The 25,051-nt window shown below is 42.4% G+C and overlaps 1 protein-coding gene across 4 annotated transcripts in view; it reads left to right on the top strand.

Annotated features, from left to right (window-relative positions):
• Positions 1–25,051, top strand: part of FLNB (filamin B) — a 108,007-nt gene that overhangs the window by 27,479 nt on the left and 55,477 nt on the right. For all 4 annotated transcript variants that reach the window (XM_032801353.2, XM_075073308.1, XM_032801356.2 and 1 more), the window contains exons 2-8: positions 10,716–10,964; positions 12,174–12,271; positions 13,959–14,106; positions 18,019–18,137; positions 19,683–19,760; positions 22,134–22,296; positions 23,827–24,024. In XM_032801353.2, coding sequence (XP_032657244.1) covers positions 10,716–10,964; positions 12,174–12,271; positions 13,959–14,106; positions 18,019–18,137; positions 19,683–19,760; positions 22,134–22,296; positions 23,827–24,024 — 1,053 coding nt within the window. The remainder of the gene's footprint in view (positions 1–10,715; positions 10,965–12,173; positions 12,272–13,958; positions 14,107–18,018; positions 18,138–19,682; positions 19,761–22,133; positions 22,297–23,826; positions 24,025–25,051) is intronic.

Genomic DNA, 25,051 nt, shown 5'->3' on the forward strand with positions numbered 1-25,051 from the left:
CATGGGGTCACTGTAGAAGCAGATGACAAGCTGTTTCTTCCAGGCTCAGAAGTTGCTTGGTGGGTCTAGACTAAAGAGCTATTGAAGGAAATAGAGGATATATGTTCCTAAGGCACACAGGAACCTGTCTAATTGATTTAGACACATTATCCCCATAGAGGATGTTGCTAATGGCTTTAACAGGCCCAATAAGCTTATGGAATGAATGTATACAGTGCACTTAAGCAAAGAATTCTTTCTCAATTCACTCAACTTAGTGAGTCTCATCTGCATGCTCACATGTGCAAAATTGTCATTGTATAGGACTTAAATCTGAGATTGAACTACTGGGGACAGTTGAAGTCTTGCTGCCTTTTCTCGTATATAGCGTTGATACTGTATCTTAGTGGGCAAAAATCCATTTCCATAGCAGTGATATGGCTAGGGATGGGAGAACTTTTTTCTGAACACAAGTGCTTCAGACATCTCTCTCCAATATCTAAATTCCTGGGATGTTAATGGGGTTGTACAATAAATGCATTGTATTGGACTGACCAGTAGAACAGTCACTGGCAGCTGGGCCCTGCCAGCATAGGGTTAAATACACAAGGTCCTGCATTGGTGAAGAATGGACAATACAAGTGTGTGGCTGGGAGACCAGCATGACTGTAGTTTCTTCCTTCAGATTTGTGGCTTAGTGGCTGTCCTACCCAAAGTAAGTAGAGCTTTATAACACCTTCATACAGTGCATTGGGAGGGAAAGTGGGCTTGTAAACAAGATTACTATCTCTAAAACAGCAAGCAAAATACTTAATGCCAGTTGGATTGACATGAAACTAGGCTGCTATTAACCTAGCTACCTGTGGAAGACCAGACTATGCCATCAAACCTAGTGGAGGCTTAGCCTGAAACTTATTTCTTATAGTTGGAATTAATGGGCAAATGGCTTTTGCACATCTGCAGCACAAATCTCTATGGTAGTAAGAAGCTCAATTGATATCAGGGAATACATTAAGCTACATCTTTGATATTCTGTGGATGGAGTTAAACTTGCTTTCATCACACTTAAATTGATAACTAAAGCTAATGTAGTATACAAAATGCCTGAGTGCCCATGGGTGTGGTTACTGTGTATTTAAACTAGTTTTATACTGGATCCTAAACATGAAAGGTACTATTAATGACTTGAGGAGAACTGCCAGGTACAAAGTCAACATCCCTATAAATATTCAGGAAACACAAAGGAACAAGGGGCAGTATTTGGCATGGGGAGGACTCCTCTGCTTGGTGTGATCACAGTGCAAAATGTTTTTTGCTGCATATGAAACATGAACCTTGATTACTTCTTGCAGTTTGATTCCTTGTAATAAGTCTGCAGTACATGATTTGAGATTTTGCAAATTTAGGGTGACTGACACTAGTTTAAGATATAGGAAAGTGGATCTTGAAGGATGACCATAAGTGGGAGAACTGAATCTAACTGTTGGCTTTTTAAAGGATTGGGTGCCCAAAGTAAATATTGTCTAGTTTACAGCTGCACCTCTACCTATGGAGTGACATGTGCTGAACAAGCAAAGGATAACTCTTGATGATCTGTCGATGGCAGACTAAATCTTCATAGCAAGTGTCAGTTAGTTGACAGACTGAAAGAGAAGATATTCACTTTTGAAAAAAATACTGACATAATTTGGGTTATTGGCCTCTCTACCAACTCAGTGTAGACCACAACTAATCTTTACAGGTTAGATGACATTAATAACATGGCGTTAGTCCACCCGCGTAGAGTTCCTGATGTAATAGTGCTTTAAGTGAAGCAGTGCAAGCAACTGATAATGCTATAAATGAACAGTACAAACTGTACTGGGAAGCAAACTTTGTAAAAACAGCTGAAGACTAATACAAGAGGAACTTATGGGCTTAATTGGAAGGAATGCTAGGCTCTTGTACATTGAAATATTAAAGAGCAGTATTACTACACTATTTAGTAGGACAGAATTGAAGGAGGGGGGGGTGAAGTAGTCTAAATCTGATCTAGTGTCGGAGGTGCTCCTCAGACCCCTAAGGTTGAAAATTGAGTTTGCACAAACCTTCTGGAGCCTCGAATGTGCTTCAAAAATCTTCTGTATTCATGATCCTGTCCCCAGTCCTTCAGTTTGCATTTTACTGTTAAGTCCTGTGAAAGCTGCTGTGTTTAGCAATGAAGCCGATTCAACGTCTCCTTGTGCTTCCACAAATTGTCCTCTTGCAGCTCTACTGCAGAGCAAAGTTCAAGAAGTATTTGATGCAGTTTGTGTAACGCTTGTTCTTTCCCCAGGCTGCTTCTCTATCTGAATAACTTGGTTTCTGTGAACAACATCCTTGGGTTGCTGTGGGATTCCTAATCTTACCAAAACTTTTTGCTCTCTAGAGTAAAACTAGTCTTTCCTTTTTTTAAATAAAAACAGCTGCAGTCATGATTCTGCTATGCATGGAAACCAAAAGCCAAGTGAATACAAGTTCAGTGTCACTATATAGGTAGTGCTTGACTCCTGGTAAAATCTATTAGGAATGACATAAAAGCCCCAGTTTCTGGAGTCCTGTGACTATGAATTGGCTTTAATTGAAGGCTAGAAACTTCTGGGGCAGCAGGAAAGCCTGAAAACATGGCCTAAGTCAGGGCTTTTCAAACTGAGGGTCATGACCCCTCAGGGGGATTGCAAGGTTACCAATGGGGGTGGGGTGGGAGGGGGTTGTAGGCTGTTGGTCTCTATCCCCAAGCCCTGCTTCTCCAACATTTATAATTAACTCTAAGTTTTTTTTTTTAAGGGGGGTTGCACTGAGGTTGCTGTGTGAAAGGGGTCTCCAATGCAAAAGGTGGGCTATTCACATAACTCAAATTGTGTAGCTTAGATAGACTTTTCCCTTTAGTGTAGACAACACCTAAGTCAAGCTAAAAACTCTTCTGGCTTCCATTACACTATGCCTAAACCTGAATAGCACTACAAAGTTACTGTGAACTCTGCAGAGACTGTCCAATAGGGTAACCATCTTCAATAGGCAACCACATTAAGCAGCAATTATAAATTGGCTTATAGTTAAAACATGGTTCCCATTCAAGACTTTAAAGTGGTGGTGTATACTGCATGCCTTATGACACTCCATAATCCATTCTTTTGGAAAGCTGCCACTGAAATTCTTATGCTTTTATTATCCTGTTTAAACTCACTGAGTTTCCTCCCATCACACTTAAGAGCCTAGATTTAATCTTCCTTATTGCTAGCTCAATCACTTAACCCCTTAATATTTTAGTTTCAAAATGAAGTACTTGTACATCAGTAACAAATGTCTACAGTGGAGTTTCTCAGATCAGGTTCTCAATCCAAAAGCAGGTTGCAAGTCTATTGTAGGGGAGTCACTATATTGCCACCCTTACTCTGTGCAGCCTTCAGAGTCAGGTGGCCACGGAGCAGCAGCTGCCAGGTGTCACTGTGAAGGTAGTGGTGCCACCAGCAGCAGCATCAAAGTAAGGGTGGCATGATGAGGGTGTGAGATCATCACAGCCAGACAAATTTTCAAAGGAAATCCCAGCAGAAAGTCAGAGAACCCCTGGTCTACAGCATCGATTGGGCTTTTGAATGGCCAGTTAATGCTATACCAACATGGCTCTTGCTTGTAGAGAGACTACTCAATGAGTCTGCTCTCTCTAGCTTATTTATAGGGCCCTGCAAAATTTACTGTTGTGAAAAATGCCTCGCAGACTGTGAAATCTAGTTTCTGCCATGAAATCTGGTCTTGTGTGCTTTTACCCTATACTGTGTAGATTTCATGAGGGAGGCCAGAATTTCCCAAATTGGGGTTCCTGACCAAAGAGGTTTGGGGGAGGAGGTTGCAAGGTTATTAGAGGGGTTGTGGATATTGCCACCCTTACTTCTGTGCTGTTGCTGGTAGTGGCAGTGCCTTCATAGCTGGGCTCTTGTCCAGCAGCCACCACTCTGTCTACCTAGCTCTGAAGGCAGCACAGAAGTAAGGGTGATAATATCATGAACCCCTACAATAATTTTGCAACCCCCTCACAATCCCCTTTAGGTCAGGACCCCACACAGTTACAACACAATGAAATTTCACATTTAAAGATCTGAAACTTACAATTTTTCAAATCCTATGACCATGCAGTTGACCAAAATGGACCATGAATTCTGTAGGGCACTGCTTACGTAGGTTGCCACTAGGTAAAATTCATAATACCTATCCTACCACTGCATATATTGAAGCTGACTTGCATGTCTTCCTCTTTATGTAGACTAAACCGGGGTAGGCAACCAATGACATGGGTGCCAAAGGCAGCACATGAGCTGATTTTCAATGGCACTCATGCTGCCCAGGTCCTGGCCACTGGTCCAGGGGCTCTGCATTTTCATTTAGTTTTAAATGGATCTTAAACAATTTAATAACCTTATTTACTTTACAACAGTTATTTTAAACTTCTAGAAAGAAACCTTCTAAAAATGTTTAATGTATTAAGGGCATGCAAAACCTTAAATTAGAGTGAATAAATGAAGACTCTGCACCACATCTGAAAGGTTGCTGACCCCGGGACTAAAAGATAGTTGAGGAGCAAAGGTTGTTAATAGAAATCCTAAACTTTACAACTTGTATGTACTTCAAGACCAGAAAGGAGTGGAATTTGATGTGTTCTCAAGTTGACTCCTACCACATTGGGCTATTGGTCAGTTTGTGTATTAGACCAGTGGTTCTTGACCAGGGGTACCTGTACCCCTAAGGGTTCAGAGGTGTTCTAAGGGGTGCATCAACTCATAGATATTTGCTTAGTTTAACAAGTTAAATAAAAAGCACTAATGGAAGCCAATAACTAAAATTTCATACATGCAAAATGAGACTAAGCAATTTTTCAGTAACTGTCTGCTGTAGTCTGGAAAGATTGAGTACCATTGTATGAGACTGAGGTCACCAAGGGGCCACAGCTACCTGACTAGTTGCATGCAAATTCCACTAAAGTCCATAGGATATGCAATTGACAGGATGAGTGGAGCCAGAAAGCTTACTCTTGTAAATGCAAAATGGCGCATACCTTTTACAGACAAAACCTAGTCTGCTGCTATGGGCTTGTCTCTATGTCCTGCAGTTCAGGCTACAGGAGTGTGACCTTGCAAGCATAGACTAAGAGGTACCTAATCTGGATTAACGTTGTCCTCTGAGCATAAACTAGAAGTTACCTAAGGTCTAAATGTAGCAATTACAGTGCAGCCTGTAGCTTGCAGTTCTTATTGGGACATCCTGCATTCAGCCTCTGGGAGTTCTTACCTCAGTAACTGGCTAAGCGAAGGGCTGGCAGAGCATCAGTGCTCTACTAAATAGCACTTTTGACCAAGAGATCTTGGGTCACTGGTCCACTCCAGTAAAATGCCCCACCTGGAACCATCAGTCACTTGGCAATTTCCCAGTCATCTGGTTACCTACAAAACTGACTCTTCCTCAGCAAGTGTTCATAACTGGTACATAATTGAGGGGATGGCATAGTGACAGATACTGCAGTTTCCTGCAATATCCATGAGGAACCTGTTGAAGTACCTTAGAGTCTGTATTAAAAATACAATCCCACAGTATAAACATTTGCATGTAACATCTCTAGTCAGATCTCCTCACTAATCTAATTTGAGGGAAGTGTCATGGATTTACAAGGACTATTTGAACCAATACACCAGACAAAAATAACTTCTGGGACAAACCAAGTTGTGGGTTTCTCTTAAACTCTAGAGGAAGGTGTATGCAAATGTGAAGCGGTTTGCTTAACTGGAGAGAAGCATTTTGTAGCTTCACCCTCAGGAGAGGGGACATTCTGTTTGATCACCTGTTACATGGAGACAAGCTCAGAGGCCAAAACAGTATAAAGTAGTGACTGTGATGCATGTACCTGTTCTGAGCTAGCAGCTATTGTGACCACAGGAAAACATAATTTGGGAAAGGACCAATCTGCCAGAGCCCTTGTTCCAGTTTGAGGTGATCTCGGGGTAAACTAACTGGCATCTATGGAGGTTGTTTTTGTGGTGGTCCATAGCTGTAGTTTCAGTTTAAGGGGCTTGCTGAGAGTGCTGTGCTAACTGGAGGCAATCACAGCGCTCGCTCTCTCCAAATGACTATAAACAAAGTCGACTGGCTAGGGAGTGAAACTTGTGGGGAGTTCAGTGGAACTATGCAGCCTGGAAATACCTTGATCAGGAGCAAGGGAGAGGCCAGTTTCTCTCCAGCAGAAATGACTCCTTTGGAGCTAGGAGCTTAGACATAGTGCCCCTGCTGGACCTTTGGAGAGCAGATACAGATGCAGTTGTCCTGAACTGTGATAAGTGCATTTCTGAGCTTTGATTTGATTAGGGTGACCAGATGTCCCAATAAAATCTTGGATCCTGGGGGGGCTTCTCTCTATCTGTGGTGTGGGTTTGTAGAATGAATGCTGCTGCAATGTTTATGGCTTTTATTCAAAGCCATCTTGTTCATCCTTCCCTGCAACATTCCCTTCAGGCTTACTGTTTCTATGTTGCTCCTATTGCAGGAGCCAAAAGTGAAGCTGATTCCTCTTGCTTTTACTTCAGGGCCAATGCTGCCCATGGTAACTTATTCAAATAACTGAGTGGGGAAATGAGCAAGGATGCTGAAAACTTGAAAAGTACTTTAACTAGGCTTCCATGTCTTGTGCTTGGCCAGCTGGCTGAGTATTGTGAACTTTCTTAGTTTGTCACAGCCCCTAATGATGCATTACAGTTTGGGTCTCCAGCATTGAAACATTAAAGGGAAACTTCCAAAGCATCATTAGGCATATTCATACTTTTAAATAGCAGTGTAATGCTTTCTGAAACTTGTGCAAGAAGCACCATAGAAGACACTTGAACTTCTGTGCAGAACTAAAAGTGAGCAACTTGTGTTGGCATATCCCAGAATAAGCTGTCAAGTTGAACACAAAGCATCATGTCTGCTAGTAGAAATGCACATTAAAGCATTACAGTAAAATTGCATGATCTTGAAGTAACATCTAAAGCAGGGGTGAGCAAACTTCTTGGCCCAAGGGCCACATCTGGAAATATAAATTGTATGGCAGGCTATGAATGCTCACAAAATTTGAGCTGGGGTGGAGGAGCAGGGTGAGGGTTCTGGTTGGGGGGTGTAGGCTCCAGGGTAAGGCTAGAAACAGAGTTGAGGGTGCAGGAAGGGGCTCTGGGCAGGAGACTGAGGTGCAGGGGTGGTGCAGGCACTGGGGTGGGGATGAAGAGTTTGGGGTATAGGAAGGTGCTCTAGGCTGGTACCAAGGGGTTCAGAGGGCAAGAGGGGGATTGGGGTTGGGGTAGGGGGTTAGGGCATGAGGAGAGGCTCCAGAGGGCAGGCTCTAGGCAGCGTTTACCTCAAGCAGCTCCTGGAAGCAGAATGTCCCTTCTCCAGCTCCTGTGCAGAGGCGCAGCTCTGCATGCTGCCCTGGTTGCAGGCACTGCCCCAGCAGCTCCCATTGGCTATGGTTCCTGGCCAATGGGAGCTGCAGGGGCAGTGTGCAGAGTGGCGCCCTCTGGCTGCTCCTGTGTGTAGGAACCAGAGTGGGACCATGCTGTTACTTCCAGTAACCACATGGAGCATCCCCCTGACCCTGCTCCGTGGCTGGAGTGCTGGAGCAGGGCAAGCCCCAGACCCTGCTCCTTAAATTAAAACCGCTGGTGGGCCAGATGCAGCCCGTGGGTTATAGTTTGCCCACCCCTGATCTTGAGTGACAACTGTGTACAAATCTTAAACTGACTAGAAAGACTTGGCTTAGACAGGTTCATCAATGGAACACAGTTCTGCATATCCCCAGATCAGACCACATGTCCTAGATAGTAGGTAAGGCAAAAGGAACATGCCCATTCTTCCTAGATGGGAACTTTAATTGTCAGGCTCTAGTGCTTGCTTGGCTCTGTGGTAACACTTCAACATGTATAACTTCCTCCTAAGCAAGAGGACATATAACTTAACAAGCATTTTGTTGTCTGTTTTTGAAGTCTTACTAGTAGTTTTTGGGACATCTTAGACTGGGAATAGCCTTAAGGGCCTGGATGTTCAAGTTTAATTATCATAGAATGGTACATAATCAGTGTCTCTGGTCATAATGCAGTGATTACAAACAGATACTTGCTCATCTCGCTGGTATTTGTATTACAAGCAATTGAAACTGGAGAACTGGTTAAAGTGGCAAAATAGCTGAACTGTCAATGTTAAAATAAGCTTGTTTTTTTATTCAAAACTTGTGCTGGAGACTTCCTCTAGAGTTGGATGGAGAGTTTAAAAACTAATTTGCATATTCTGGAATTTGCCTTTTGATCAGTTCTATTAAACTCTTCCTCATTCACCAACAGAAGACTAAGCTAATCAGTATGGCTTAATGTTTGCTGGATAATTCTGTATATTTAAAGACCAGTCTTCCATGTTGGAAACCAAAGTGGAGGAGACAGGTGAATTCTCTTAAAGATAGAAACTGGCACAAAAGGTAATTCTTGGAACACAACCTCTCACTGATGCCCTGTCAAACTTAACACCCATGTTTTCCCACTTTATTTCGTACTGCCTTCCGGTAAAAGACCCACAAATGGGGCCAACTGTCAAATGCACAAGTAAAACTGGAAATTGTCATCTCCAACAGGGATTTGGAGCAATCAGATGTTTGAATTGCTCCACTCCAAAACCCTGATCTCCAAAGTCACCTTGGTGGTGCTACAATTCTTTCATAGAGGTTGCGGGAGTCATGGAATCCATGACTTCTGCTACCTCCTGACTTCAGTCCCTTGTGACAGGCCCCTCCCTTCCCCCCCCAAAGTTGCGTAGCTGCTGGGTGCAGTGTGGGGATCCTGTAGCTGAGCTCCTTATTTTGTTCCAAATATTTTTAGTAAGTGAGACAGTTCAGACTTGTGAATTTTTCTTTACCAGTGACCTGTCTAACTTTTTTACTAAAAATATTCATGACAAATCTTAGCCTTAACAATAGTTTAAAAGTCAATGACTGTCAAATTGACAGTATCTAATACTTGTGCCAAATATACCCCCACCTCATAACTTGCTAATGTAGTTTTCGTGCTGTTCATAGCATCTGAATGTCATGTGGCTTTGCTTGGGTTAGGGGACTCTAGTAGACTTCCTTCTATAACAGAATAAGTTACCACTGCATAGAAGTAGTCAAGTGAGCAAATGGAGTTGATAAGAGGATTGCCCTAAAACAAAACTGAGGAGAATTCAAGAGACACTGATAGGGATAGGACCAAACTGCTATCTTAGATATAACAGACAAGACTTCAGAAATGACGTTCTTTAAATTGCGTTTTGTTTTTGTCAGGGACTGTTGCTGAGGCACACCCAAGGAAATAGTGAGGATCAAGCACTACAGGAAGCTGATTCAGACCACTAAACTATATTGTTGCTCACTGCAGTCAATAATCCTCTTAAACTCTGCATAGCTTTGCAGTTGTGCTGTAACTGCAAAATAGAAGCTTTTTAATGATGTGCTTCAACTTGGTGAAGCCACACCTTGTCATAACTGAGCAGCATTTCATACATATAGCAACTTGATTAGTGTGAATTGATCTGACTAGTTCACCTACTTGGTAATGCTGGATGGGTATTTTTGACTCAAACATAAATCATTGATATTTTTCTTTTTATATTTTAAGTAGTCCTAACTAGAACATAAGTCTTTGCTTTGCCTGTTTACAAATCAAGGGTAACACTAAAATGCCAATGGCCAGTACAAATTCTGACACCTAAGCACTGAGAAACTTCTGGATTAGTGATAGCTAGGTTCCCAGTTATCCCAGATTAATTTATACCCTGAAATGGTAGGATCTTGGTCTGATATGTGAATGCTCCATATATGGGTAATAAAGAGCAGCAGAGCAAAATACAAAATGAGGAAGCCTGATAGAGAGGGCTTTACAAAATAGGAAGCAGATGGTTATATTGCAAAGATACTCTACCCATTTCCTAAACTCATACATTCTAGCTTCCAGTCTTAGATATGAGCTTCCTAACCGGCATTTCCTTGAAGCCATACTTGTGATCATAAATCCTACTTTAGGGTAGGTGTTCTGATAGGCTACAAGTCCTCCCTCTCACAAATATTCCCTACTGAAGTGAAAGTAGGGTAAAGAACTTGGCTGAATATATGATCAGTATAAAGGACTGGCTGTTTAGTTTGTGCTAGACTACAAAACCACTTACATAGAATGAACTTTCTCTCGAACTTCTAATCTTCTGTGGGAGCTTCAACTGCCTGCAGTCTGGCTTCATTAACCGGTACTTCACACCAAAGCAGACATATCTTGTACAAGTATTTAAATATATTGAACAATTTGAACCTGGCTTCCAAAAACAGCCTGACAACTTGCTTCCTAGAATGTGAGTGGTATACAAATTGGGATATTATGAGTTCTGTACAGTACATACTGTTAAACTAGGTATTGGTATACCTCTGCTGTGCCTTAATTTACAGTTAACATTCTTCTATTGTAATTGCATACAGTGAGCAATAATCCTTTTAAACTTGGCTGTCATTTTTAACTATCTTGATGATAAGCTAACAGGAGCCAAAATTTAAAGCTCTTTGCATTGGTGTCAGGTTACTACCTCAGTGTTGTGTAAATTCCTGTACTTGCTTGATAGTGATTAAAATAGTGTGGTGAGCTCTTTCCTTTATCAATTTAATAGGGCTTAATCAGATTTCTTGTGTCTTGCAGACAGCAAAGCAATTGTTGATGGGAACTTAAAACTGATCCTTGGCCTAGTATGGACCCTTATCCTCCATTATTCCATCTCCATGCCAGTATGGGAGGATGAAGGAGATGATGATGCCAAGAAACAGACCCCTAAGCAGAGACTTTTGGGATGGATTCAGAACAAAATTCCTTACTTGCCAATCACAAACTTCAATCAAAACTGGCAGGATGGCAAGGCATTGGGTGCCCTAGTTGATAGCTGTGCACCAGGTAAGCATTCTCTTTGTAGTTCAGGGTCTTTCCTCCCTCTTTTATTCCTTGTTGCAGCATTTGAGCTAATATACTAAATTAAGTAATAAGATTAGACATGTAATGTCCTTCTCCATGAGACTAGCAGGTCATTTTATAAAGCAGTAGTTGTGGAAGCAAGCTTTAAATGACTTGAGTAAAGGTCAGGGAAATATCACAAAGATGAATATAATTTGGTTTACTACAGCTGCCACTACAGTTGTGTTCTAACCTACTAGATCAACACAAAGGATGAAGGAGTGAACACTGGCTCCCAAACTGAAAAGCACTTGTAGTTTGGGGCCAAACATGGGAACATCTTTCAGCTTCAGATTATAGCAGGAGGTTCTGCATTAAGGCTTTTTAAACACTTTCCTACTGGGAGCAGAATGTAGGTGTTGGAGGAAGCTGCACCCTTGCAAAACTAAGTTTTCACCTTTATTTGTGTATTTCTTTACTAGAGCAAGAATAACATGACCAGGGGATTTGGGGGGTGGGAGAGCAGCCCAAGTACCTGTTTGCTATGAAGGTATTGTAAATATAATTAGCTCAAGTAATCTAGTGCAGTTCTGGCTATGCACCATTAAAGAAACTATCTTTACAGCATAGATGTCAATACTGCACAAGATTCCACTGAGCATCAGGACTCAAGTGTCATAAGTATCTTTAGGACTTAAAGCACAATAAGATACCTCACTCCTCAGGCTAAATCTAAAACCTCCCAATCAGATGGCTCTCTAAGCAATCTAAACTTGCATCTTGGTGAGCTGAGTGGGAGAGTCTTTCCTGACTGGCCTCTTGGTTCGTAGGCTAGCTTGGAAGTACATGCTGTCACTGAAAACTGCAGTGAGCCCACTTGGCAGTCAGTAAGTAAAAGTGACACATCCTACTTCATGCCACCTTCCTTGGAAGTATGGTGGCTGCAACCAATAAAAGTATAGTTCTAGAACTGAGGAAGCCGTCCTTCTAATCTGAAAGCAGAACACTCACGATGATGAGACTTCTTATTTAGAGCTCCTTCAGAGAGTCAGTTGCTTTCTGGACTATCCCCAATCTGTGCACATGACAGCTTTTAAAGTTATTACCCAGAATATGCAGTGTTGCGTGTGACTGTCTCCATTTTAAAAAACCTTCTCTAGCAAATAAACTGTCAGTGTGAAAGTTCTGAATGCGCAACTTGCTTATTTTTAGGTCTCTGCCCTGACTGGGAGACCTGGGACCCTAAGAAACCAGTTGACAATGCTCGTGAAGCCATGCAGCAAGCTGATGACTGGCTGGGTGTGCCACAGGTAAGGCAGACAAAGCAAAAATGCCTGGAGCAGAGGACACTGTCTGAATACTAAAGGCATGCACTGAGTCAGTGCTGTTATCACTAACTCAGTTCTGACAGCCAAGTCCTGCTAAACTTATGTGAGCTTCTCCAATAGTAGCCCTTCAGAAGTCTAAGGTGTGGCTCTAGACATCTGTACCATGTCTTCAGTAACTTTTTGAATCCCTGTTCTGACTCTAAGGGCTTGTATACACTTAGAGCAGCTGCATGGTGCAGCTGCACCGCTGTAGTGCTTAGTGCAGAAGCTACCTATGCTGATGGGAGTGCTTCTCTTGTTGTATGTACTCCACTTTCCAGAAGCCCTGTTTGTCAACATCATGCTGTCTACCATAATATAATATGAGGTGATATACCTATCCCTGAACTGGAAGGGACCCCAAAAGGTCAGTTCAGCCTCCTGCCTTCACTAGCAGGACCAAGCACTGACTTTTTTGCCCCAGATCCCTAAATGGCCCCCTCAAGGATTAAACTCTCAACTCTGGGATTACAGGCCAATGCTCAAACCACTGAGCGCTCCCTCTCCCCTAAACACTGAGGGTTCCATTGATATAACTGCAGTGGGGTGTGTCCCCAGCCTCCATGCTAGCACTACAGAGGAGAAGAAACTCATGGTGCACCAACTAATGGTATTGAAGGGGGAATAAATACTACACCAAGGCCAGGATGACTTTCCTGTTCTAACCCTGAGACTTATTTTTATTTCTGGTTATTTGCCCACTTTCAGCTTCTTTTGAATGTGAGAACAGTTGAAATGACTTTGGGCCCTTAAAATTCCTCAGAGCAATCAATTGCTCTGACTTAAGCTAGACTCAACTTCAACAGCAGTGCACACCCAGAACTCTTCTCTGCAATCTTCTCCTTTCAAATAAAACTGATTTTTGTTCTAAAGATATGGTTGGGTATTGCAACATAGCATTTTTTTGGGTGAGGTGGAACTTGCTTCATTCTTCATTACTAAGTGTACTTGCTTGAACAGGGTCCTTGGGGTTAATCTGTTTAATCTGCCACCTGAAGTCTTAGTACTTTTGTAAGAAAATAGCTTTCTTTTGCAATGATCTCACTTGAGCAGGAGCCCATGGATCCTCAAACCAGATTTTCATGCTAACAGTAGAACAAGCAAAATATGTTAAAGCTCTCTGAGCAGTGACTATGCTCATGGTATTAGAACAAACTGATGGACATGACAGCATCACTGCTGTCAGTGTGAATTTCAGTTTCACTTTTTCAGCTATTCATCTACAGCCTCCTTCACTGAAGGAATAGCTCCAGGTTACTTTCCCAAGAGGGTAACTCTAATGGTCTCTGGTGTTGAAAATAATGCATTTCTTTAGTTATTGAGGCTAGCAGATAGTGGTGGTCTCCATCTTTGTTTCCCTAAAACCACATCAGTAGACTATAGCTTTACAAATGTCCTCTAATGCATACTTTGCTACCAACTCAACCCATGATACTGCATTAAATACTTTCAAACTGAATTTTTATAATGTAAATCCTTCCAGTTAACTCTAGGAAATGTCTATGTAAGGGGAGCTATTGGAATGCATAGAATTCCCATATACCTGAATTGTACTACTCTTGAGAGTCTGATGTTGATAAATGGTAGACTAAATACATGTATCTAACACTCTAACCTGCATATCTTTCAGGTGATTACTCCTGAAGAAATTATTCACCCTAGTGTGGATGAACACTCTGTAATGACTTACCTGTCACAGTTTCCCAAAGCCAAGCTTAAGCCAGGAGCTCCTCTAAAACCCAAGCTGAATCCAAAGAAAGCAAGAGCCTATGGCAGAGGTAAGGAATAACACTTGCCAATGCAGGGTATTTACTTGACTTAGGTTGACTTTTCAGAAACACATTGCTGCTTGATTGTGTTGTCCACAGTAGGCCTGGAGTCCAAGCTGGATTCATGTACTTCTCGTGTGGTGCTTAGGCTGAGAAATGTGGCAACAGCCCCAAAAGCACTTCTATTTCTAAAATGCAAATTCTCACCCCTCCTTCTCAAAAAAACCCAACAACAAAACCTGAGCATGTTTAACACCTTGCACTTGTATAACAACTCACCACTGGAAAAAGTGGGATGACCAACAAGGAAACCTTTTAACAAATTACAGGACCAATGTCTGAAACAATACTCAAAGTGTGCACCACCCTGTTTGCATATTACTGTATAGCATGCACTCTACTTTTACTTCAGTTTCTGGGCTTTTTAAGAAATGAATGTATGAAGAGTTTCCTGCCCTAGAAGACTAGCTGCCTCTGGGGTGGGGGTTGGTGCATGGGGAGTAATACAAATGAACAGTCCTAGTCTACCTTATTGTAGAGGAATAACATGGAATCTCAGTTGTAATAGGTTCACAGTTGCCCCACAGAATGGCGCAACTGTTCATCGGGAATCAACAATGCAAGGCTTCCATTGCAGCCCATGCACTGTCTTAATTTAGTTCAGTGCAAGCATGGACAGGGCAAGTGGTGAGACAAGCCATAAGAGGTTTCTGGCAAAGGAGACTCTCTATTGCAGGGGTAGGCAACCTTTCAGAAGTGATGTGCTAAGTCTTCATTTATTCACTGTAATTAAGGTTTCATGTGCCAGTAATACATCTTCATGTTTTTAGAAGGTCTTTCTAGAAGTCTATAATATATAACTAAACTATGTAAAGTTTTTTTTTAAATGTTTAAGAAACTTCATTTAAAATTAAATTAAAATGCAGATCTCCCCAGACTGGTGGCCAGGACCCGGGCAGTATGAGTGCCACTGAAAATCAGCTCACGTGCTGCCTTCAGCACACATGCCATAGGTTGCCTACCCCTCCTCTACTGGATGAGGGTAATTGGCTGGTAACTATCTTGGCCCAAATCTTCATCCTGGGAGGTGTCTCTGAAAACACCCTCCAAGAGGAGGTTGACCATCGACCTAATGTTGGATACTAGGAAAATCTCTTGCTGCCATGTCCATTCATGGCAAATATGTACACATACAGCTGTTCCAGCTTTCCATGTAAGCTATGCTATGAGATGTTGCCTTGTATTCCAAGCTAACAAACCTTCCTTTACTGCAAGGACAATTATGTTCTCAATTGCCATGAGAGGACGTGATTACAGTTTTGTATAGGACTGCACTGACTCCCTAAAGAGTGTTTATAGTAACCTTTATCATGGGCAAAAAAGGCCCTTTAGTGCTGGGCAGCATGATCTGGAGGGCTAACAGGATTAAGAAGTGGTAAGCTCTGACTGCAGCTCTGACTTCAAGAAAGTAGCTTTATCTTGTTGCCTTGCTTTCCCTGCCCAGGGGAAGGAGAAGCCACCTTCTGAGGTGCTGCCTCAATGTTTGTACAGTGCCTGAACACTAATGGCTTATGTGCAAAACTTGCATTTGTCTAGATGACTGATGCATTTAACACCTAATATGTGAACAGGAATATATCCTCATATTACTGTTGCATTTATCTGGAGATAAATAGATTTGGAAATTCTGTTCGCAGCCACTTTTTGGGTAAGCAACCAGACACTGCATTTTCTACTAACTGTACAAATGGCTGTAGAGAAACAAGTTTCTCAACTAGAGGCACTGTCTCAGAAGCAGTTTCCTGGACATGATGTATATGCTTGGACTAGCGAAGAGCTAGCAACTTCTCCACCCACTTAGTCAACAGCAGGACAGGTGTAATAGCTCAAGGCTAAGTGTAAAAAGATCCAGTAACTAAGCTGCAGTAAATGCATGCTGTGACAAATCTTATGTGAGAAGTGTAGAGCCTTTTCATTTTGGGGGGGAACTTAGCCTAATTTACAAGTCCCACAGAGTCTTGCAGGGCACAGACCTTAGCTTAAGCCAGGGGTGGCCAATCCGTGGCTTCGGAGCCACATGTGGCTCTTCAGAAGTTTATATGCGGCTCCTTGTCTAGGCACTGATGCTGGAGCTACAGGTAGATGTCAACTTTCCAGTGTGCCAGGTTGTGCTCACTGCTCAACCCCTGGCTCTGCCACAGGCCCTGCCCCCACTCCACCTCTTCCCTCTCCTCCCCCTCAAGCTGCCTGCATGCCACAAAACAGCTGATTTGGAGGGAGAGGTGCTGAATGGTGGGGCTGGGAGGCACTGGGAGCAGGGGGGAGCTGAGTGGGGAAAGAGGGGGCTGCTGACCTATTACTGTGGCTCTTTGGCCATGTACACTGGTGAATTCTGGCTCCTTCTCAGGCTCAGATTGGCCACCCCTGGCTTAAGCCATTGCTGGTGTATATTAGCTGTGTAAGCTTAGTTTGGCAAGATGTTTTGAATGCCTTGCATGAGCGAAATTAGGGAGGGCTGTCGATGTTCGCAAGCAGATAAACCACAACACTGTCACCTTTTATGTAGTGCAAGTAGGATACCTATTAAAACTAAACTTTTTTTGGCCACAATAATTAATACTGATTAGGTTAATCTTTACAAATAACTTATCAAATTGCTGTTCAGAACTTCACCACTTCTCCAACTGCTTTTTAACATTGTTTGTGGCTTCTCTGTAATGCTTTGTAATGCAGTGAGTAACACCAACATTGTTCTTGTAACTAGAATGAAACAATCCTTGCTGCCCTATGGAAGCTGGGTCACAGGACATGGCTTCTAACTTTTGGTGGCTCTTCTGAACAGTCTTAACTCCATCTCAGAGAATATGGCAGCCCATCATGAGACTTAAAGCCAAGTGGCATTCAGAATTCCAGACTTCATTCTGGGATAAGCTTGCTGTGACCTTTTGTTAACCATTAAAACTCCTAAAGGTGCCTGTATTGCAGGAAGTGCAGGTTGTGACACTAATAATATCCTGAACAGAATTTATGGGATTAAAGTAAGCTTAATTCAGTAAAGTTCAACATTAGTAATCCAAAATCAATACTGGTTGGGTACATTGTATTATAAATACAGTTGTGGCAGTGTATGCCTCTTCCCTAGTAGGGAGGAGGATGCTAATGGACTTCTGTCATGAATCTTTGAAGGCACCCCAGGAGAGAAATTCATAGACAAGTTCAAATTTGGATTTTTCCAGAGACCAAGAGAAGGCTTCTGGATAAAAATCTTGAGGTTTTTTTTTTAAACTGACTCAGGGCCTTCTTCCTGATCCAGCAAATGGATGGGACCCTTGGTACGTGTAGGGGCCCAGATCCTTACAGCAGCATCAGAAGGATTTTGCCTACTGAGGTCCCATAATTGATGTGCTTGTTCTGAGCTGAAATTGTGATGAAAGGATAACCTCAAGGAATCCCCCTTGGGTGGGGGTTGAATGTATTACACTGCTAGAATCCATATTAGGAATGGGCTTCTTGGCATGCATGAGATAGATTTTCATTGTTTTAAATGTTTCTCTAGTGCTTAACTTAATAGGTGTAAAAGCTGCAAACTGTGTGCAGTCTGGGAATACCCCAGTCAGAAGGGGGAGAGATGTAGGTCTTCGTCCAAGAGGTAACAGCTGAGGAGCTGGAGGTCTCAGTGGGTGCCCTTGCTAGAGCAATAAGGGGAAAGACTGGTGTAGCTGCCCTGAGCTGTGATGCCGGTTGTCTAATGCCTCTGGTCTTTTGGTAAACAAACAGGCCTGGAAAACTGTTGGAACTTAATGTCTCACTACTTGGGCCGTATCAGAACTTGTATTAAGTGGTTTGTGTGATTGTCATAAACAACCTCTTTAGTTTTGAAACCAGCTAAATGTGCCCTCTTGTGTCCTATCCCCTTAACAGGAGTTGAGCCTCATGGAAACATGGTGAAGCAACCTGCCATTTTTACAGTTGATACTATCAGTGCTGGGCAGGGAGATGTAATGGTCTTCATAGAAGATCCAGCAGGGAACAGAGAAGAGGTCTGTATGCTAAACATGTTTAGCCTGAAAATTGGTAGGGAAAATCTAGTTTAAATGACATCTACTGTATCCCAGTGTAGTAAAACTGTATTTAATGCACAATACTTAAGGCGTCTGTTAAGTCAAATGACGACTACACTTATTCATATATTCTATTTAAGTTTGCTAAGAATTAGTGTACTTGGTTCTTAAAAGGAATAGAAAACTCTATCATTCAGTTACAACTGATCAGATGGGACAGGAGCAGGTTTTATATTTGTCAAGTTGTCCTTCAGTTCCTCTTTCTATTAAGCAATTTTTTCCTTTTTAGCATGAATATTGAAAACTATAGTCACATGCTGGACTTGAATCTGAAGTGGTATTCAAAACCCTGCCATTGCCAGAGTGTTCCTGAAAAGCTTTGCTAGGCTCTCTCTGAAATCATGAACAAGCCAGCTAGCAAAATGTGTTCCTTAGCTAGGATCCAGTGGCACAATTGCTATGTGCAATGTGACTGGAAGCAACTTTGAAATCTTTCCATAGCCTGTTTTCCGTAAGCAATATCTTAGTGAAGAAAACATTTTAAAATAGTCTCCTGATCACTGTACCTACCAGACTCAGTCCTGCGTCTTTAAGCCCTTCTAATTATAAATCTCACTCTTCCAATTGGGGAACAATCAATTGACTTGACCAGCTCAACATTTGAGCTGTGTTGGTTGTATCACTAGAAGTAAATTCTTTCAGTGAACTGTACTTGACCAATTGAGAAAAATCAAATGATAGTACGTTCAGTTACCAAATAGAACTAAACCCTGATCACCCTGCTCATTCTGCAAGAGCAATGGCTAAAGTTGTAGAATATCTGCTGCTAATTACTTAGTACTTGGTACATTACAACAGTCTTGGGAGTTGAGTTAGTGGAAACTGCTATAGTGTGATAGAGGTTGGTTAATTTAATCTGGTGAGCATTTGAATTAAGACATTCCAGACAAGTACAATTATACACTGCAGTTGATATTAGTTAATGTTGGTCATGCCCCAGTTTAGTTGTTGGTAGCAAACAGGACTGGCTCCAGCTTTTCTGCTGGCCTAAGCAGCAAGCACCCTCCCACCCCCAAAAGCAGCAGCTCAAAGAGGAAGAGGGGGAATGAGGGACCCACTACTGAAGACCTGGATGTGCTGCCCCGATACTAGATGGAGTGCCACCCCTTTGAATTAGCAGCCCCAAGTACCAGCTTCCTATGCTGGTGCATGGAGCCAGCCCTGGTAGCAAAAGAACAGAATAGGTCACCAGGTTTATTTTAACTTGGTTCATGGGTTTCTAGAAATGTCAGTGGCTTTTGCACAAATATTGGAACAGGTAGCTAGCAAGTATACAGTTGCCATGGCAGCAAGTACCTAACCTTGCTGAGGGTCCTAAAGAGAATCATTTTTCTCTTTTGACTAGTTTCAGCATCAAAATCTATCAACTAAAGATTTAGTGTCACTTGTGAAAAGTCCTAATTTAGCAGATAATTAAGTGTAGACTCAATGTTTCTGGGACAAATGCTTTCACTTCCTTTCTAGGCAAAAGTGACACCTGACAATGAGAAGAACAAAACCTACTCTGTACAGTATGTGCCAAAAGTTACTGGACCTCACAAGGTGAGTGAGCAAGAAGATTTTGGGTGTTCAGGATGCTTAAGTTTTATTATTGCACTATAAATGAGCATCTTAAATTATTTACTGGTGACATAACTACCCAGAAACCCTAGTGTAAATAACCTGTTTCCATTGTCTGTTCAAGTCTTCACAGTCTGGGGCTAATGAACTCTTCTCTTCCTTCCTGTAAGGGATGAACTCACCCACATTTCTCCAGCTTGAGAGAGAGAATATGGTCTTGTGGTCCGTACTCCTATTTAATGTGATGTGTAAGGATAATGGGACCACCTGCTGCTGATCAAAAGGATAGTCCATCCTCTCCAAAGGGGATGGGGAAAAGCACCCACTCTGTGCAATTGGGCTCATCCTTTGCTCTTTTCTTCACATTGGTGTCAGCAGAGACTTCTCCAGAGCATGAGCAGAGCCTCTTGGTCTCCATGAGCTTTTTAGTACCAGGAGTAGGGCCTGTGACTCACCCTGACTTGGGGCCCACCAAGATGGTAACCACAGTGGGACCATTGACCACTCCCAGGAAAAGGCCAGCAAGAATGAATTAGAGGGATGGGATCCATTCAGCTCCTCCTGCCCCCTCAGTGCTGCAGTTACCTCAAGTTTTGTTCCACTCTAAGCCACATGGTTGAAAGGGCTTCATTACAATACACAGCATTCTCCAGTATCCCATTCTTCCCAACCTCAAGCATTAGAAAAAACTAACAGCCTTCTAGGGTTGTTCTAAAATGCTGGTCCTGGGCTCCTGGAATCTTTCTTTATGCAGACAACTTTAGGGGCCAAAGTAAATGCAGTAGATTTAGGCCAGTCATTCATCCTGTCCCAGTTAGATCCAGTGGGGAAACAATAATAAAGCCAAACCTCTGGATTATTCTGGTGGTAGTCACACCTGCCCCAAGCCTAGAAAACTTCCTTTCAAAACTTCCATAGCTGTACAGCTGTGTCCACTTTAGCTTCCTGTATTGTAGATTGCTACCTTAATGGTTCTACCAGGCAAGGTATGAAAGCTGACCCTGCAGAGGGTCTCCATTTCTTCTTCAGTCACTCCAGCTCTGCAGTCTGTACCCTCAGCTGGCTCTCATTTTGATCTCCAGTAGGTCCTCATCTTTACCATCTGGAGTGCCTGGACTACACAAATGCCTGCAAGTTCTTCAGGAGTATCTGGACCTGGAAAATCTCAGTTGGAAACTTTCAGACCCTGTAACCCTGTCCTGTGTCTGATCTTGTTGTCACCATTCTGACTGGCAATCAACTAGGGCCAGTTCCAGAGCCAACAATAAGAGTTCAGTCCTCAAACTATCATTTTTCTGTCGATATACTGGGAGTGAAGCATGTAGGAAGGGTGGTGAGAAGCGAACATCTTTATCTTATTGCCTTGAATCATGTTGCTATCAACACAGATAGTAGGGGGTCACAAGTCTCCTATAAAATGTTGTTCTGACTAGGAGTATCTATGGCCGAAGACATCAGGGACTTTGTGTAGCTTAGATTAATCAGGCAAATATAGCACTTTAGGTGTATTTTCCAGGCACACTAGATGAAGTGGCCCTTGGATTTTGTCTTAGATCTATATTCAGCTCACTTGGTCCAAGATTACTTAATCCTTGTAACTAGCTATTGTCCTTCATGGACAAACAAATTACTAGTTTGAGACCACTAATTCTGGTCCAGGGAAGACCAAGATGCATTTCTATAGTGCAAGAAATAAGCAGAAGCTAGGAAAATGGTGCATGCTCACTGTCCAAATAAATGGCTTCTCCAAAGGGTGCCACATCCTGGCCTAATGAGTCTAAATGATGGAGCACACAACTTCACAATAGGCATGCTTTCAGTTTAGCTGATCAAACCCTCTTCCCTCCAAATATTGGAAATAATGAACTTCTTCACTCTTCTACCCTTCCTTCCACCCCAACCCTCAGTCTTGTCTTTCGAGATTGTAAACTCTCTCAGGGCAGAGAACTGTCTACAACTGTCTGTACAGAGCCAAGTACAACTGGGCCCCATCTTGTCCTTGTGTACTCGCATAATAAACATGATTGTTGCAAGTAGCAGTTCAGCCCCCAGCAGTGGAGTACTGCATTTTTTATGGGGAGGTTAAGACTTATACCTAACTGAGGGCCAGTATTTCCCATGTCTTCGTAGGAGTGCAGTAAACGGCTAGGGTACCTCCAGTTGGCACAAAGTGAGGGAGTTAACATTGAAGTTTTCTCCACAGGACCTCTTAACCTAGCCTTGACCCTTTAGAGTTCAAGCACTTGATCTTGTGGCTCAAGTATAATTTCTGCCAGGCCCCTAACATAATTGCGAGGTGGCCTCTTAATTCTAATCCCCCTATCACAGTGCTAATGTCTGTGTGCTTTTTTTAAGGTTATAGTTTTATTTGCTGGACAGCATATTTCCAAGAGTCCATTTGATGTAAATGTTGACAAAGCCCAGGGTGATGCTAGCAAAGTAACAGCAAAAGGACCAGGCTTGGAGGCAACTGGGAACATTGCCAATAAACCTACCTACTTTGAAATTTACACAGCAGGTAAGCATGCTTCAATGAGTGCTACAGTACTGCAAATGCTGATGCAGAACTTGACTGTAAAATAAAATGGGGCAATTACTTCAAGTATTTAAACACTTTAACCCAGTGTTTAATATATAACTGCTTTCTGCCTGAGGCTCCTAAAAATCTTGGCTGCGGCTGTCTGATCTAGGGCAAGTGCCACACTACTCTGGCAAAACATTGTTTCTAATTGGGAGAGGTAGTAGTCTGCGTCATGTAGAGACATGTCTGGACTAAGTCGTGGATGTTGAAAAAGCACCTTGTACTGCTGAAAAAGCAACCAAGATGGTTGAATAACAGGTGTCTTCAGTGGTGGTGAAGGAGAAGGAACAAACTTAGACACTCTTGTCTAGAGTAGGATGTTGGCTTAAAAGTTCTAATCTAACTATTCTAAAGAATGGAATAAAAATAATTTTCCTGAGTTATTCCAATTTACTGTTTTGGAATCACTTAAGTCCTGGTTAATGTCCAGGAACCCCTTTCAAGTAGGACAAGTTGCCAGCACAAAGTAAGTTGGAGAGAATAGGATTATCTTCTGCTGGGGCTGTGGAGTGCTATTTAAAGTGGGTTGGGGGGGGGGGGGGAGAGCAGGTGCAGAGCACAGGTTTGTCCTCTACTAACCCCCTGAAAATTTGAGTATTTCGACTTTTGTGTTCCAGGTTGGAATGCCTCACTTAAATTTAGCTCACCTTCCCCTGCATGATACAGGTTTGCTACAACATTCAAGTTTGGCCCAGCTGCCCCTTGAAGTCAGGTCACAATGATCCTTACTCAGATTTGACCCAGTTGTTCCTCTGTCAGAAAATGATGGTTTTGCAACCTAGCATATGGGGTTGTGGCCAACTCAAGCTTGGTGTGGCCAAAAAGCAGTTGGTTTGGGTGGCCCCCTAGCTCTGCAACCTATGGCTTCTGCAGTTGCATGCTAACAGGCTGAATTGTGAAAGAGTTCTATGGGGAGGAAAAGCCAAATACTATAGTTTGTCTAAAGAGCTGCCTATGTAGTGCAAAGAGTAATGAATAATCCTTGTTGTAAAACCATTCTGGAGGCAGTGATGGATTCCCTGCAACTGCTGTTCCATCGCCTTAAGGAGCTGCCAGCCTTCACTTACTAGCAAACAGGATCTGGTCCTTTTTGCCATAAGACTGCAAACCAGGGAGGGGAGGCAAGAAGTTAAAGTAAACATTGAGGTAGGATTTAATTCTGCTATTCAGGTGCCTCCTGAACAGAAGTGGTATAAGTCAAATGGGTCTATCTCTTTGAGTAGAGGCTACTATCAGTATACCAGACCACCTTAGCGTATCACTTATACGCTTACAGTAGCATGGCTAGGCCATAGCAAAATCTTCCAAAGCTGGCTTCCTCCATAGGCTGATCCCTTCACACAAGGCTGCCAACCCAAAACCGTACCTTAATCTTGGATCTTAGAGTCAGGATCTTGCTTCCAGAGAAGTGGACACTTGGAATGTCTGAGTTTAAAGGCTGAGCTAAACTTGTTTTCATGTGGGTAGGTGCTGGTGTGGGTGATGTTAATGTGGAAGTGGAGGATCCTCAAGGAAAGAATATAGTGGAGCTTATGATAGAAGACAAAGGAAACCAAGTCTACCGTTGCACCTACAAACCTACGCAAGCTGGACCTCATACGGTCAGAGTGACATTTGCTGGAGAGACTATTCCAAAAAGTCCTTGCATTGTTCCTGTTGGAGAAGGTATGTATTGGGATGATGGCTGCACTGATGTATTCCTGTAAATATAGACTGCTTTCATCTGTATTGGTGGATTTGATTACAGGATGTTACCTTTGTGTGTGACAATCTTTTTTGCTTTTCAAATATTTAAAGCAAATGAATTGTTTATCTTGCATATCTGCTTAATTCACGATTAGTAATATGGCTCTAGGTGCTAGTCTCCTATCATGGGTTTTAACTTGAGTCTGGCCTTTCTCTTGAAGAGGCAGTTTTAAACTTCATTTCAGTGTCTAACTTTTTTCTTCAGCTCTGACTCAGTCTACTATATTTACTTTGTCTCAGTTTTTTTCCTCCCTAACTGAAGCTTGACTTTGTTTCATCCTCACCTGCCTCTACGCTCTCAACCTCTGCTCACTTCTCCTGAGCTACCCTCCACTTGTGGAATTTCGGACTTCACTGCTAATGGCTTCCTAGTTGAGCAAGCTATGTCGGTAAGAAGTGCAGGGTGACTTACTTTCTTCATGGTTTGCTGTCTTTCAGCTTCTGACCTGCAGCTTGTTTATCAACAGCTTTTCTCTTTGCTGCTTTAGCAGAACAAAAGGTGCAAGCAGAATACAAAACACTTACCAATTAGGGCAACAGTTTGATTTGCAATAAGTCAAGTTGGTAAAACTACTTAACCACAAATTAACTGCCTAACTGAATTGCATAAGGGCATGTGGATTTTTTCCTGTTTGAACTTGGGTTTGCTGCTGTGCTCTCCAGAGCTAGCAGGTAGCATGTGATTTAAGTGTTGATCTTGTTTATACAGCCTGGATTAGGAGTTGGATTTACTAGTAGTTTCAATTATCTCCAAGCTAATGATACATGAAAAGCAGAATGAACTGCTTGTCAGACTTTCCACAGATGCTGTACACTACCCTTCTACTATAAACACTGCACATGCATAATATAAATGCATGCTGGGACTGAACTGGGAACCTATAATTATGAGTGATCATCTGTCTCTAGAATGTTACTGGACTGTAGACTACCTGATAGCTGGAAT

Source organism: Chelonoidis abingdonii, chromosome 17, assembly GCF_003597395.2.
Source record: "Chelonoidis abingdonii isolate Lonesome George chromosome 17, CheloAbing_2.0, whole genome shotgun sequence".
Taxonomy (NCBI): Eukaryota; Metazoa; Chordata; order Testudines; family Testudinidae; genus Chelonoidis; species Chelonoidis abingdonii.